This window comes from Pollachius pollachius, assembly GCF_949987615.1.
Source record: "Pollachius pollachius genome assembly, chromosome: 9".
Classification (NCBI taxonomy): Eukaryota; Metazoa; Chordata; class Actinopteri; order Gadiformes; family Gadidae; genus Pollachius; species Pollachius pollachius.
This window is the reverse complement of record NC_136942.1, coordinates 10,628,906-10,644,723: the sequence shown is the minus strand read 5'-3', so window position 1 is coordinate 10,644,723 and position 15,818 is coordinate 10,628,906. Positions and strand designations below refer to the sequence as shown.

The 15,818-nt window shown below is 45.9% G+C and overlaps 1 protein-coding gene across 1 annotated transcript in view; it reads left to right on the top strand.

Moving 5' to 3' along the window:
* The window catches only part of kif21a (kinesin family member 21A), a 53,278-nt gene that overhangs the window by 9,988 nt on the left and 27,472 nt on the right, over nt 1–15,818 (top strand). Inside the window, exons 2-3 of the mRNA XM_079743010.1 lie at nt 11,788–12,010; nt 15,505–15,687. Of these exons, the coding sequence (XP_079599136.1) occupies nt 11,788–12,010; nt 15,505–15,687 (406 nt within the window). The remainder of the gene's footprint in view (nt 1–11,787; nt 12,011–15,504; nt 15,688–15,818) is intronic.

The following is a 15,818-nucleotide window of genomic DNA, read 5'->3' as shown; positions in this document are numbered from 1 at the left end:
GCACTAGAAAGTCCTGTGTTTTTATTTATCTTTAATCATTCTCAGTCTCAGAGCGGAGCGTTTGATCTGTCGGTGGCTGCTCCTCTTGCACAACTTGAAAAGCAGCCTCAAGGGCCCCGGCTTTAGTCTTGGGAAATAAAAGGATTAAAGTGTAAGCATGTGGCAAACAGTCAACAGTACGGCTGGAGAACGAGCTGTATCGTCTTACTGAGCCCTTTGGGAAGCTGTATCCTAACATAACTGGTATTTAGTATGTTTCGAACGCTAAGCCTTTGGTAAACATCTCTCAGAGTAATACACACATCACGTAACACTCCTGGTCCCAGTGTTATGTGTTATGCAACCCTGCTGACGATAGCTTACCTGTGTGTTAGTAGCCCTCGGCTATTGGCTAACAGTTATGTAGGAATCACACCTCTCAAACATCCAGAAGTGGGCGAACCCAAACTCTAACCCTGGCTGAGCAAGCTAGATGCTTCTTGGTGGAATTGTGAGTGTTTACATCAAAGTAAATAGAGTTTAGACTATTTAGAATCTACTTCTAAAGTGTATTCTCTAGGCTTGTACATGACAATACATCATGAGAGTTTTGTAGGTGATTCTCCACCATAGGACTCCAGTTGAGTCCTAACTCAACGTGACTATGACGCAATGTGACCTAGGCCGACCTCTGTCTGGTCACATCTCGCATGAGAGGCTTTATGGTATTTTCAAACACAACAATGTCTCCCCACTCTGACGAATCATATCATGATTTATCACCAAACAATGACCAGAGAACCCTTATTACTAACACGATAACGAACATTCGAATAGTCCTCTGCCCCCTTTGCGATGTGTCGTAAATGGCAAAAGGACTGCATTTATAGACACTTTTCTAACCAATGGCCACTCAAAGCGCTTTCAAATACTGCCCAAAATTCACCCATTCATTCAAACATTTACACACCAACGGCGGTGGCAGCCATGCAAGGCGACAGCCAGCTTGTCCGGAGCAGTGAGGGTGAGGTGTCTTGCTCAGGGACACCTCGACACAGGAGCCGGGAATCGAACTAGCAACCTTCCCATTACAAGCCAACCCGCTCTACCTCCAGAGCCACATGTCACCCACACGTACAAGCCTTATTGACCCTTGAGACCCTAATACATTGGTTCATATGATATTATTATGTTAGGTGACGCAGAATGTTTCTTAAAAGCAGTTTTAAGGGACATTATCTTCCAGTGATTTCCGGGCTGCTGTGAGGTGGATGCCACGGTGACGTCTCTGAGGAGGGGTCAGGAGGTCCGGTCGCGTCTGCGTCTCATCAGTCTGACATCTTCAGCTCTCTGGTGCCCAGTCACATCCTGCTGGAATCGGATTAGGCCTTTAATTCCCCCCCCGCCCGTGGCGGTTACCGTGGCAACCCCTCCTCCTCCACAGAAGGATGTGAGGGTAAACTGCAAGTGTGCATGCAGGTTTAACAGCGAGAGACACTGGACGCTGCCGCTAGTTATAGTCATGATAATGAGGATTATGAATGTCAGGGGATACACGCACACACATAATGTGATGGATCACATTGAAATATTTCAAAGCGTACAAAACAGCAGAATAAACTGCAGGGATTGATGATCCCTTTGTTGCTGGGAGTATTCATCCCCACTTGGTGACTGTTGTGCTACGTTGTGTAATCGGAGCCCTGGTTGGGGTGGGGGTTGTAGATCCATGGGGTACATCTAGGCCTGTGTATGTCTGCTGCGAGATCTCCCGCGTCACCATGGCTACGGCCACGCCACTGTATTCACACACACACACACACACACTGGCTCCTCCCATCCTGATCTCAGCCAATCATGCGAGCTATTTGTGGTCCAGGCCACGCCTCTCTGCAGGTCTTTATTTGGTGTTCTGTTGCAGGATGATTCAACACTTATTTCTTCCATTTTTAATGAGGGGATGACGATCGATCTTCACATCACTCAGAGAAGAGACCACTCTCTTACTGGAATACATACTCTCTCTCTCGCTCTCTCTCTCTCCGCCTCTTTCCTCTCTGTCTCTCTACCTCTGTGTTGTTCTGCAGCAGTGTCGAGATTGTAATTATATAAGAGTGTAACATTGATTGTACTTACAAATAGAATTCTCTCTCTCTCTCTTTCAATGATTGATATGGACGTTGTTGCGGCAGGTCGGGGCGTGCCCCCTGCTTCATGACATAACCCAGTCCTCCCAGTCCCCTGACATCCCCCCCACTCCTCCTAACCTGGTCTCCACAGTGCAGACGGTTGTCTCTTCTCATTGGGAGTAGTGAGGCAGGCACCTTGCCCTGGTGTCCCTGCGGTTCAGGCGGAACGAAGCGCTCTGGGAACAAAGGGAACAAACGGGATTTTAGGAATTTCCCGTTTCTCAAACTCTGAAATGAGATGTCTCTCCCTTGAGGGCACTGTACAGCACACAGTTATACTGTCTGAGGTGCTGGAGAGGACGGATGAAAACCATTTCATGCAACGGCTGGTTTTGAAACCTGAGAGTTGGCTGTGATTCAGAGTGAGGCTGTGGTCTCAGGACAACATTGTTCTGCAATGTGTGCAACGTGTTTAAACACGGTATGGACCGGTACCCAGATGATATCCACTATCACGAGCTGATATTAACGACGAAAGGCACACACAGTCGGACAGTAACAAAAGAGGAATGGCAGTCTGTCTGTTTCTATGTGCTTGTAGCAACTGGCATTAGATTCCTGAGCTAGACACTGGATCAGGCTTATTTCTGCTGAATCTGTTCTAATGTTTGGTACAGAGGATGAATTCAAAGACATTTGCTCCTGGAAAGGTTTTGTGCCGAGTCATCCTTTCATTGAGCGAGACTCACTGGTCGTTGTAGTATGACAAGGCTAAACTACGATCCCCTCTGTTGAGTAGAAGCCGTGGTGTATCTGTGGACACGTACTGGAGGGGTCTGCGGTGTCCATGGATACTCTGGTCTCCATCTTGGTTTGTCTCTGGTGTCCATGGATACTCTGGTCTCCATCTTGGTTTTTCCCAGGTATCCATGGATACTCTGGTCTCCATCTCGGTTTGTCTCCGGTATCCATGGATACTCTGGGTCTCCATCTTGGTTTGTCTCTGGTATCCATGGATACTCTGGCCTCCATCTTGGTTTGTCTCTGGTATCCGTGGATACTCTGGCCTCCATCTTGGTTTGTCTCTGGTATCCATGGATACTCTGGTCTCCATCTTGCTGTCAGCATGGAGCAGCAGAAGGAGGTTACGAGGAAGAGGAGTGAAACATTGATTCTTTTGAGTATCGGGACTCTTTGCTTCCACAATACTTCTCAGTATCTTGTCAGTTATTTAGTGACAGATAAATACTGGTAGTGTCCTACAGGGAGCACTGCAGGGTATTCACCTAGTCACTCTGCATCCACTATATTCTGTTCTGTTCGGCCACAATCATTTAACAGCCGGGACTACAGAACATGAACCCCGACAATAAACTATGCAAAATAATGATCTTAAAATTGTATTGCATAATTTACAAAAACACAGTATTTACAGGATTTAAGTGCAATACGTATCGTATCGGCACTAAAAAAATGTGATAACATAATGTGAAGTCCCGCCCATAACCTGGACTCATTGGAAGAAGAGACCCCATGACCACCGCCATCTTTTTGAGAGGAACGCAACAGGAGGTGTGTGTTGTGCCGGGTGACATGACCGGTTTGTGTCAGTAGCAGCAGGCCACGAGAACCTGGCATGACCTCTAACCTCTGACCTGTTGACCTTTCACCTTTTTTGAGGAGAACTAAAAGTGTACCAAGATAGAGGAGTCTCCTAAAAATACGACCCATCCTCTATAGAAAGGCTCCTTGGTGTTAGAGTACACAGAGTGACATAAGATAACCTCTACTATAGAAGATGGTACTTTATTCAAACAAGCAGATGATATGACCCTAAGTGTTGAGTAGAAGTGTGGACTTCCTACTTACATGTCGAGTATGTTTAAGAAGATAGATTCTTACAAATCAGATTAAGATTAACCTAATCTCTGATTACAGACAACCTCAAATATTGGTGCACAGGGTGTTTCACTTTATTTGTGTATCAATCATTTCGCTGGAGGTGCACTGGTTTCAGATCAACACTGTGTAGACTGGCTACTGTGGAGATTGATTGATTACACTGATTACAACCACCTCCTCCAAGCTTCATCCACTCATGGGGATGAGTTTCTCTTCAGTAGAATATCTCTTCAGTAGGACTGCTGGATCAGAGGTTCTGCTCTAACACAGTAGGACTGCTGGATCAGAGGTTCTGCTGTAACACAATAGGACTGCTGGATCAGAGGTTCAACTATAACACACTAGGACTGCTGGATCCCAGAGCAGAAAGATATAATTAGTAGTAGTAATTGTAAAGAAATTTCCCCAGTTTCAATTTGAAGAAACATTTATCCCCGGGGCAGCTGGGAGGGGAGGAGAGAGGGCGGGGATGATTTGCAGAAAGTGTGTCAAAGCTGACAGGATTACACAAGCCATTAGCAGGAGGAAGTAGCCTGAAACAAAAGGGTCCATGTGAGGGGGGGGATGGGGGCACAGGGGGGTTATTACAACTCCAACGTTCTGTACCTCTGAGGAACGCTGTATCGATTGTCTTTGTGTCTTTGTGCATTTGTACACAGATCTGCAAGCACACACACACACACACTCACTCACTCACTCACTCACTCACTCACTCACTCACTCACTCACTCACTCACTCACTCACACGCACACACTCCATCACACAAACCCTCACGCCAGCACACACACGCACACACACTCACGGCAACACACACACACACACACACACGCGCCAACACACACACGCGCTCCAACACACACACACACACACACGCCAACACACACGCACGCACGCACACGAAGGCCAGGACTCATGCCAGCCTGGTTCACAGGTGTGGACAGAGGAATCTGGATACCTCTCAGACTCACACCCTGGTATCTGTTGGGACTCGCTGCCCTGTTAGTCATCATCAAGCATCAGGTTATCGGCCGTGATGCAGCTACTTAATGATCGTATTAATGAGGTCATAATGCATTGTGACCGTCATGAGTTGTTACTGTTGTTGAATAAGCTTCGATATCTTTTAGGGTTTGGAGGTCAGTGAGCCGGCGGTGTTTACCTTACCGCTGAGCAAACAAGCTAACGGTTGCACACACACACACACACACACACACACACACACACACACACACACACACACACACACACACACACACACACACACACACACACACACACACACACTCACGCTCAGGAGTACTGGGGTTCAAAGGAGGCCAGATGCGACCACACAGCAGGTCCTCCATCTTATGGACGACATGTCCTTGGCCAGAGCAATCAACCTCATTTATTAAAGAGACTGACGGGGAGTTCCTGTTTTAGTTTTTAGAAACTCTCAATGTGTCAGAACCGGGTGGTGTCAGAAGAACCTGTCTGAACCGGTTGGCATCATAATAACCTATCAGAACCTGTCTGTGTCAGAACCTGTGGTGACCTTTCCCTCTCCCCGCCCTCTCCGGCCGGTTGCCGTGGTGACGGGGATGGCGGGGGGATCCAGTGTCACGGAGAAACACAATGGACGCCTTGTTCCATCGCTGAGTCTTGAGTCCTCTGAACACTGTACTCAGAGGCAGAGAGACAGCTAGAGAGACAGGCAGGTAGACAGACAGGCAGGCTGAGAGACAGACAGACAGGCAGGCAGAGAGACTGACAAACAAGGCAGAGAGACAGTAAGAGAGGCAGGCAGGCAGAGAGATGGGAAGACAGGCAGAGAGACACATGTACAGGCGGAGAGACAGACAGAGAGAGGGAGACGGACGGACTCTAAAGGCTCTAAAGTTAGTATTTCATGAAGTATAATTTGTGTCAAAGGGATTTGGTCAGAAATGTTGGCCCTTGGAATGTGAAATTACGAGTCTGTGTTCTGAGACACACACACACACAGACACACACACACACACACACACACACACACACACACACACACACACACACACACACACACACACACACACACACACACACACACACACACCCCTGCATTGGCGTCAGGCCTGGTAATCCGTGGGCCGGTCTCAGTTGGCTCAGAGGCCTGAACGTCAGGCCTGCTGAGAGACACGAGCGTTCACCAATGGTGAAGCAGAAAAGATAAGCCCCGCCTACATGGTCTATGAGCCACGATATTGGGCCACAGGGGGGGCCGGGTGGTCATGGGTCCGGCCCGGGCTTAAACTCACTAGGTCAGGTTCTCTCTGAGTTTGGATAATTCGTGTTAAATAGAGGGTTTCCCCTTCACCTATCACGTTCCCAAACGGGAACGCTGACCCCACAGTTCCCAAACAGGAAGTCCCACTGTTCCCAAACATGAAGTCCCATGGTTCCCAAACAGCATGGACCACGGTTTCCATGGTTCCCAAACAGGAACGCTGATGGTTCCTAAACAGGAACCACGGTTCCCAAACAGGAAGTCCCACTGTTCCCAAACAGAAAGTCTCATGGCTCCCAAACAGGAAGGCCCACGGTTTCCATGGTTCTCAAACAGGAACGCCCCCACGGTCCCCAGTTTTCCTCTCTGGGTCTGTGTGTCGGTGCTTTGGTTCCGCTTTAGAGAAGCGCTCAGTGTTTAGAGGCTATTTCTCAACACAAACCTGGCATTATCGGAGTGCTGTCGGGGAACCAGGATTCAACAACAAGCCCTTTATTTGAAGGGTTGTGACGATGGTTTGGTGGACCACACACATTCCCCGAGTCGGTATCTTTTGAATTCCTCAAGCAGGACGCATCACCGTCACTTTGAGTCGTAACATAATGATTTTATTACCAAGTGTGTTACTAATACTCTGATCCCTCTCTGAATGATATTCATGTTATTAATGATATTATTGGTATTAATTCATAGTATTAATGGTATTTATAATTATAATCATGTTATTAATGGTATTCTTCGTGGTATTAACGATGCTATTCAGGTTATTAATGTTAACTATATTAATTCATGGTATAATGATATTAATATTATTAACTAATGCTAATCTTTTTTTTGCGACCAAATTGTTTTATTCCAAAAACACAGATTAACAGACAAAAGTGCGACATATTTTGTTAAATAATATACAGAAAAGTACACTATATCTAGTACACATACTTGCAAATAGATACAGAGAAGTGTATGGATAAAAAAGAAAAGACAAGAAAGAAAAGGAAAAGAACAATAAAATAGAAATTAGAATAAAGACAGCTAGGGAAATGTGCCAAAGGTTACAAGCACCAGCCAGTGTAAACAACAAAATAATGCATCCCTAATATGCCAAAACAAACACACACACACACACACACACACACACACACACACACACACACACACACCAGGGAGATTCTGTGGGTTTACTTAAGCAAGATTACGGGAAAGGGGTCACTTTAAAAATTATTTCCGAAAATTAGCGGCAGAGTGCCAGTTGTTTAAATTGGTCTCAGTAGCCTTATTAATCCAAGCAGTTGAAAGTTCAAGATAAATTACATCCAAAGAGATGAGGACCCAGTGTCTGATAACAAGGGAGTGGGGAGACTTCCATCGCACCGCAACCATCTTTTTGGCAGCTGTCAGGCCTGCCAGTGCTATGCGTATTTTAAGCTTGGTGATATTGAGCTTTGCAAAATCATTTAACAGAAGGACAGAAACAGTCACTGGTATTGTTACTGATAGTAAGTCAGACATTACGGATGCCACTTTAGCCCAGAATCGTGACACTGGTGGACAATCCCACATCATGTGAAGGAAAGTGCCAGGAGTTTTCATAGCACATAAACTACAGAAGGGATCACTTATGGCGTTCATACAGTAGAGTTTGTTCAGTGTTAAATATGTTCTGTGAGCATAATTAAAGTGAATTTGTTGATGGTCGGGATTATGAGAAGCCACCTTTATGTTTAACCACACCTCTCTCCAATCAAAATCTGGGTCCATATCTGGGCAGTCACTTCTCCATTCTCTGTCTAGGGGTAAATCAACATATGAGGCCTCCAAAAAAAACGTATACAGTGTGGACACCATACCCCTGTTTTTACCCAGTACTGCAAACAATTTATGCATTGGATGAGTAGGCAAAGGTTGTTGCCATGGGACACCGTGTGCTTTAAGAGCTGGTCTGAGCTGCAAATAAAAGAAAAATGAGGAACCGGGCAGGTTAAATGCACCACGAATATTTTGAATGGAGCGTAAGCCCATGTCATCATAAATGTCATTTAAAAGGCGAATGTTAGTGCCACTCCAATAAGATGGTGAGATAGGTCTCTCTTCAATTAACAGACCCTTGTTAGTATAGATAGGTGAATGTGAATGCCACTTACAGGAGATCTTACATCCCCGTTTAGCTGTGCCCCAAGTCCGGCTGATATTTAGATTGGAGACAATTGGGCCAAAGCGTAACTGACATTGCTTGCCTGAAATATTAGCAAAGAGGACATCCTGCAAATTCCATTGTCTTACTATATTTTCTTCAATATAACGGCAGGAGACAAAGGCAGTAGGGGTCACACCAAACTGTTATCGGTCGAAGAATAAAGGACCAAAAATAGAATTTAAAATTTGGCACTGCGAGACCCCCATCTTCCCTCCTCCTCCTCTTTGTAGTGGTTAATTTCAGACATGGGTGTCTTGTATTCCAGATAAACTGTGAGATGCTAGAGTGGATTCTTGACCAGAAGTTGACAGGAGGAGAGAGGGGGATCATTGAGCTCATAAAATTAATTCTTGGGAGAATATTCATTTTCACTATTTAGATACGGGCACGAAGAGAATTAGGGAGGCAAATCCACCTATCTATGCTTGCTTTAATTCTGTTCCATGCTTCTGAGTAATTGTGTGTCACAATGTGGTTTATAGATGGAAAATATCAATCCCAAGATACTTAAAGTGCTGGACAACTGGAACATTAGCTGGAACTTGCAGTGTTTTAGCTGGCTCATTTAATGGTAAGAGGGCAGATTTGGACCAATTCATTTTGAATCCTGAAAAACTAAAACATCATCAGCATATAATGCTACATGGTTTTGAGTGTCATAAACAGAGATAGGCTGAAGGATAGTAGATTGACGAATCATTTACGCTAAAGGTTCAAGGGAAAGTGCAAAGAGTGCCGGACTTAAAGGGCAACCCTAGTGGGAAGATCTAGTAACCGGAAACAGCGTGGAAGATAATTGCCCAGTGAGCACGATGGGCCGAGGGGTTAGAATACAGTACCTTGACCATACACATAAAACCTTTACCAAAACCCATTTTTTCCAGGACAGACCACAAAAAGGCCCATTCAAGTCTGTCAAATGCTTTCATAGCATCAAAGGACAGCATAGCTGCAGGTTCTGTTTTGACACTTGCAGCATCTATTACATGGAGAAGACGTCTTACATTATCTGCGGCTAGCCTTGATTTTATAAATCCTGTCTGATCACAGTTAACTAGTTCTGGTAAATAGTCCTGAATACGTCGGGCAAGCACCTTTGCGTAAATTTTAGCTCCCACCACAAATGCATAATCAGTTAGCTCCAGCATTTTTTGTGTTAGCAGTGCATAAAAATATGTATCAAAAGTATTGGGGGCATAAGCAGAGATAAGAGCCACCTTTCTCCCGTTCATTTCCACTCTAGCACACGTCATTCTACCGTCTCTATCTGCCCATATGCCCAAAAGTTTAACTTTCAGTGTGCGTCTTATCACAATGGCAACTCCCTTAGTTTTTGTGTCAGCCGAAGAGGAAGCAATAGTGTGGTAAAACTTATAAGCAATACGACCAGAATCTTTTTTAAGAAGGTGCGTTTCTTGTAGGAGAGCTAGATCAATTTTCCGACAGTGTAGCATAGTCAGTACACTAGTTGGCTTATGAGGCGCATTCAGCCCGCCGCAGTTCCAGACAAGCATATTTAATTCACCCATTGTACATCAATTTTTTCAACAACATTCCCGATAAGCTCAAGGACATGACCCATTTCCCACTGCCCGATTTCTCAAACTGGCACACGAAAACAGTCATATGTAAAGTGATCATTCCCTCCGTGAGCAGTCTAAATCCCTCTGAGGGTTTCCCGTAGTTGGAGTAAACACAACATTCGCAGCTGATATTCCCCTTTGAAACAGTTAAGACAGTGACGCAACAGACAATGACAAAAAACAAATAAATAAAACATAGATTTAACATATCGCTAGATTGATCCGTGACCTAGTACGGATAAAGGGCTGCAAAAGATTAATTAGTGAGGTTCAACCCAGTCCTTAAAAAGTATTACCTGTACCGTCGATAACAGAACATCATATTGATTAAATCAGCAGATACGATAAGAACAGCCAACAATAACAGGCTATCGTATTCCATGTTGTTAAACCAGAATAATAAACACCTTACCAGGCGACACTCCGCACAAACGGGGAGAATAGAGAGAAAAAAAATAAATAAATAACAGGATGGCTAAAATATCAGTCCGAAGCATAATGACCAAAAAATAAATTGTCTGTTTCAACCTGAATAGACAGGTGGTAGTTCCCATTGGTGTTCAGCGGCAACCTCTCTCCTTCGTCCCGTTAGTCCAAAATCATGGTGATTATCCCAGGCGGCATTGAGCCTAGCCTACAGCGCAAAAAACAAACAGAAATAAACAATCCAATGCTGTGGCTCTCCTCGTGGTCAAAGTCAGGCAATGTGAATTAGTCCGGAGCGGTGTGTAGTGCTAGTTTCTGATGTAGATTGCTACTACATGGTCTCAGGTTCACTCCGGCTCCTGCTCTCCGTATTCGTCCCTTTGGAGAGCCTGTGCTGCCGGCAGGGAGGCGACGAAGTCGTCGGCTTCTTTCACTGACTGGAATGTCTTTACTCGGCCGCCTTCTTTAACTTTGAGCACAGCGGGGTAAAGCAGGAAAAATTCCACACCTTTGACTCGGGCCATGTCCATCGCCTGAGAGAAAGCTTGACGACGCTTAACGGTATGGCTGCTGTAGTCAGGCGAGAAGCGAATCCTCCGCCCGTCAATGGTGAGGGGGGATTTCTTTGCGGCTCTGAGGATGTTATGGCGGGTAGTATATCGGAGAACATTGAAGATCAGAGAACGAGAGACACCTTGCTTCTTATGGTTGTCATTGTAGATGCGATGGGCGCGCATGATCTCCCCCTCAAGGTTGCCCAGGGAAGGGAACCACTTTTGCAGCGAGTGTGTTAGGAACTGAATGGCGTTAGACCCCTCAAGGCTTCCCGCTAGGCCAGTGATGCGGACGTTGCCTCTTCGGTTTCTGTCCTCCATATCAGCTAGCTTAAGCTGAATTGAATCCAGCGTGCTCTCGTGGTTGGCTCTAACCAATACTCTTAGTTAGTGCTACCAAGTCTGTTTGGATAGCTTTTAATTTGTCCTCTGTGCCCTTTCCCATCGTTTGAAGTTGATCGAACCGTGACTCAAGGTAGCCACGTTGCTTCTCTAGCACCGCGTCCGCCAGGGCCTCCATTTCAGATTTCCCTCTCGTTACCGGAGCTTTTTTAGTTGAATCGGCCATGGCTTCTTACAGACAGCTTAACAACGTCGAGTGACCAAAAAAAAACGTTGTCTCAACGGTATAAAATAATGAAATTGACAATCCTGGGTTGCGCTAAGGAATCTATGCTGCCATCTTGTCCAGCTGGTCACGTTAACTAATGATAATCATGATATTAATGGTATTAATTCTGGGTATTAACGATGCTCTTCCTTTGTTGGCTTCAGGATCCGGCCCCAGCTGGGCCGGGAGAAGATCGAGGGATGCCACATCTGTACTTATGTGATGCCCGGGGAGCCGCAGGTGATCCTGGGGAAGGACAAGGCCTTCACCTACGACCACGTCTTCGACATGGACTCCCAGCAGGACGCCATCTACGAGGCCTGCACGGAGAAGCTCATAGAGGGATGCTTTGAGGGCTACAATGCCACCATCTTTGCCTACGGACAGGTGGGCAGCACTCACTCATGGACACATTAAAGAAAGGACAGCGGACTAAAAAAATGTCCGCCCATTCATTCCTATGAAAACTGCTCAATGGCGCAGGGGAACACCATGGAGAGATTTGCTTCCGCATCATGGGCGCCTAGCCACGCCCTAGTGCATGACATGCCGGATGCAGAAATATTCTCGTTAACTAGCATTGTAGCATCATAAGCGAGAGGTCTGAGCGAGCACAGTCGCATTGTTTACCGACCATGGAAGTATAAGTTAATAACCCCCCCGATGATTCTCTATATGTGATCTTTAAATTTCACTCCTCCTGCCATCTGGACAACAATTATTATTTAACAATTATTATGCCGGGCCGAAACAACATTTGTTTCACTACGACTCTTTTCAGCTGCCCACCCCTCCTTCTCCTGCAAAAAAATACATAAATTAAATAAAGCGCTTGAGGTGGCGTTTTGAAAAGAGAAAACTTACATTTGATTAGTACATGGTATAAAGATAATTATGAGCCTTTGATTGATATCCAGATTTTTTTGTGGAGACACATTCCTGCTCCCCACTTGTATTGGAGTGAACGAGGATATATTTCTGGGACTCCATGAATTGAGGGACCCGTCCACAGCCCGCTAAAACGACTGCAATACCAGGCTTGGCCGCTGAGCACTGGTGGATTGCGGAAGTATGCACTGTTGCTGGGGGCCTAGGCAGCACTTAACTCTCTGTCTTACTCGCTGTCTGTCCGACTCGCTGTCTCTCTCTCTCTGTCACTCTCTCCATCTCTCTGTATCACTCTCTCTCAGTCTCTCTGTATCACTCTCTCTCTCTGTATTAGTCTCACTCGCTCTCTCTAGCTCGCTCTCTCTAGCTCTCTATCGCTCAACCATGTAGTACCTGATCTTCGTCAATTCCGTCGGTTTAATGTTCTCTATAAGCTGGAAAGACAAGGGGTGTTTCTGTGTGTGTGTGTATGTGTGTGTGTGTACATTGTGGGTGTGGTCACTGCTAACAGGAAGTGAAGGAGCTTTTGAGTTTGACCGTGAGTTACCCCCTGACGGAGCTGCTCCAGTCTGTATATTAATCCTCCCCATAACTGCGTCCTGCTGAATGTATTTGGCATTATGCTAAATCATGAGTGGTTGACGGGGCCCTAATCCTAGAGGGCAGAGGTCACCTGGAGCGGAGGGACCAGGCTGATAAGTACGTGTTTGATCACGGTACAGAACGCCTTCAGAAGGACTGAGTGGAACCGGGGCTAGTTTTTACACTAGTGTACGAAGTACTAATAAATACTGTGTGTGTGTGTGCGTGTGTGTGTGTGTATATATATATATATTTTATAAGTACATATAAATACTGTATCTATATATAATATAAGAATTTATAAATACTATCTATATGTGTGTGTGTGTGTGTGTGTGTGTGTGTGTGTGTGTGTGTATGTGTGTGTATATATATACATATATGAAGAGACGATAAACACTATGCTATATATATATATAGCATAGTGTTTATAAGTACTTATAAACACTATGCTCATAGGCTGATTTGGAGGAGACTAGAGGAGATTAGATCGCCTGACCCGGTTCGTTTTTCATATTGATGAAAGCATTTCTCTGGGCTAGGAGCTTTAGTATGGTCCCAGTGGAACCGACCCACCCCTTAAACAAGCACACCTTTAGGGAGGATTCCGAGTCCAGTCGGAGTTCTGCAGGGACACCGTGGCCAAGCCTAACAGCCGGTCGACGTTCAGATGGGATCACTGGATCATAACAAGAACCAGTTCATGACTTCTGATGAGCGCTGTTTCAGATGGGTTCCTGCGTGCCGATTGAGAATGCACGCTCATAAAACATGTCGTCTGCCGATACGGGCCAGGCCCAAACACGCAGAGCGGGCCGAGTATATTCCTAGAACACCTATCTGAATGCTCTCCGACTCCAGCCCCCCCCACCCACCCCCCTCTGTCAGGTCTAGCACATGGAAAAGACAAGCGAGCACTGCCCCCGCCTCCTCCGGCTGAGTTGCCCTGACAACGGAGATCGCAGTGCTTGGCGTTCGCAGGGAGGGAGGGAGGGAGGGAGGGAGGGAGGGAGCGAGAAAGAGAGGGAGGGAGAGAGAGAGAGAGAGAGAGAGAGAGAGAGAGAGAGAGAGAGAGAGAGAGAGAGGGAGAGGGAGAGGGAGGCAGGCAAACACAGCCGCTGCTGTTGTTCTGATAAAGCTCTGGGTTTGTGCTAGTGTTAGCACGTAGCTCCTGAGCTAGCGGGGTATATTTAAGGCAGGTTAACCTACAACCTCTGTGCCCCGCCCTCCACGGCTGGCCTACTTCAGACCTGTTGGGCGGTGCAGATGTAGCGCCTGGTGGGAGATGGAGCACAGCTGGTTTAGCAGAGATCATCTCTGGACCCGGCCCCAATGCATCATGGGATCTCCGCCCATTTGGGTTCAGAGATGGGATTTTATTATTGTTTTCTTTATTAAAGATTTTAATCAGGATTCAAATGTTATGTGTGTCATGTCTGAATTATTTGAGAGAGAGAGAGAGAGAGAGAGAGTGTGTGTGTGTGTGTGTGTGTGTGTGTGTGTGTTCACATAGATGGATGGATGAATAGATAGATACTCCCTTCCCTCGCTCATCCAGATGGGGAAGACAAAACACAGGAATAAAAACAAAGCAAAATGTAAATGGAATTTTCCATTAAAACGTTTTAAATCACTCGAGGGTCAGGAGGAGTGACGAGGGCGAGGAGAGAGAGAGTGTTCTGGAAGAGAGGCGGAGTCCCAGCTGTCTGGGGACGGGGGCCAGAGGGCGGGGCCGGTCCTAGATAAGGGGATATCAAGGGACCCTTATCTTAAGTCAAGGGACTTAATGTACACTCTTATTGTATGTTGTACGTCCTGGCACTTAAAAATAGTATCGTGTAGCATCTTATCCTAGATATCTTTGTTCTGTATGGGGAACGGGTTAACCTAGTGATTGTTAGTGCTTGGCACTTGGTTCTATGAACATCCTTACTGTACCGACAACGATATATTGTTGTTTCTCTTTCTTTGACACATGTACTTATTGTGAGACACTTTGGATAAAAGCGTCTGCTAAACACCCTGAATGTAAACATTTAAATGTGCTGTCTGTGACTGTTATAGTAAATCCTATATTAGTCATTTTAATAGTCTAGTAACTGTTATAGTAAGTCATGTTAATGGTCTAGTAACTTTAATAGTAAATCATTTTAATAGTCTGGTAAATGTTATAGTAAGTCATGTTAATAGTTTAGTAACTGTTATAGTAAGTAATGTTAATATTCTAGTAACCGTTATAGTAAGTCATGTTAATGGTCTAGTAACTGTTACATTAAGTCCTATAATAGTAATTGTAATAGTCTAGTAACTGTTATACTAAGTCATGTTAATAGTCTAGTAACTGTTAAAGTCAGTCATGTTAATACACTAGTAACCGTGGTGATGTCCTCCAACATGGCGGGGGCCCACAGACGGGCTCGGGGAAGACGTACACCATGGGGACGGGCTTCGACGTCAACATCGGGGAGGAGGAGCTGGGCATCATCCCCCGTGCCGTGCACCACCTGTACCAGGGCGTGGCCCAGCGCCGGCAGGCCGCCCAGGACCAGGGCCGGCCCGTACCCGAGTTCAAGATCAACGCCCAGTTCCTGGAGGTAGGACCTGACCCCCGACCCCTGGCCCCTAAGCCTGACCCTTGACCCTGGCTCTCAGCCCTCCGTGGCCGGTTGGTCTGGTTGCTTGTCAGTGTGCAGATAGAGAGATGCGTTGCAGGGATGCGTCTTTA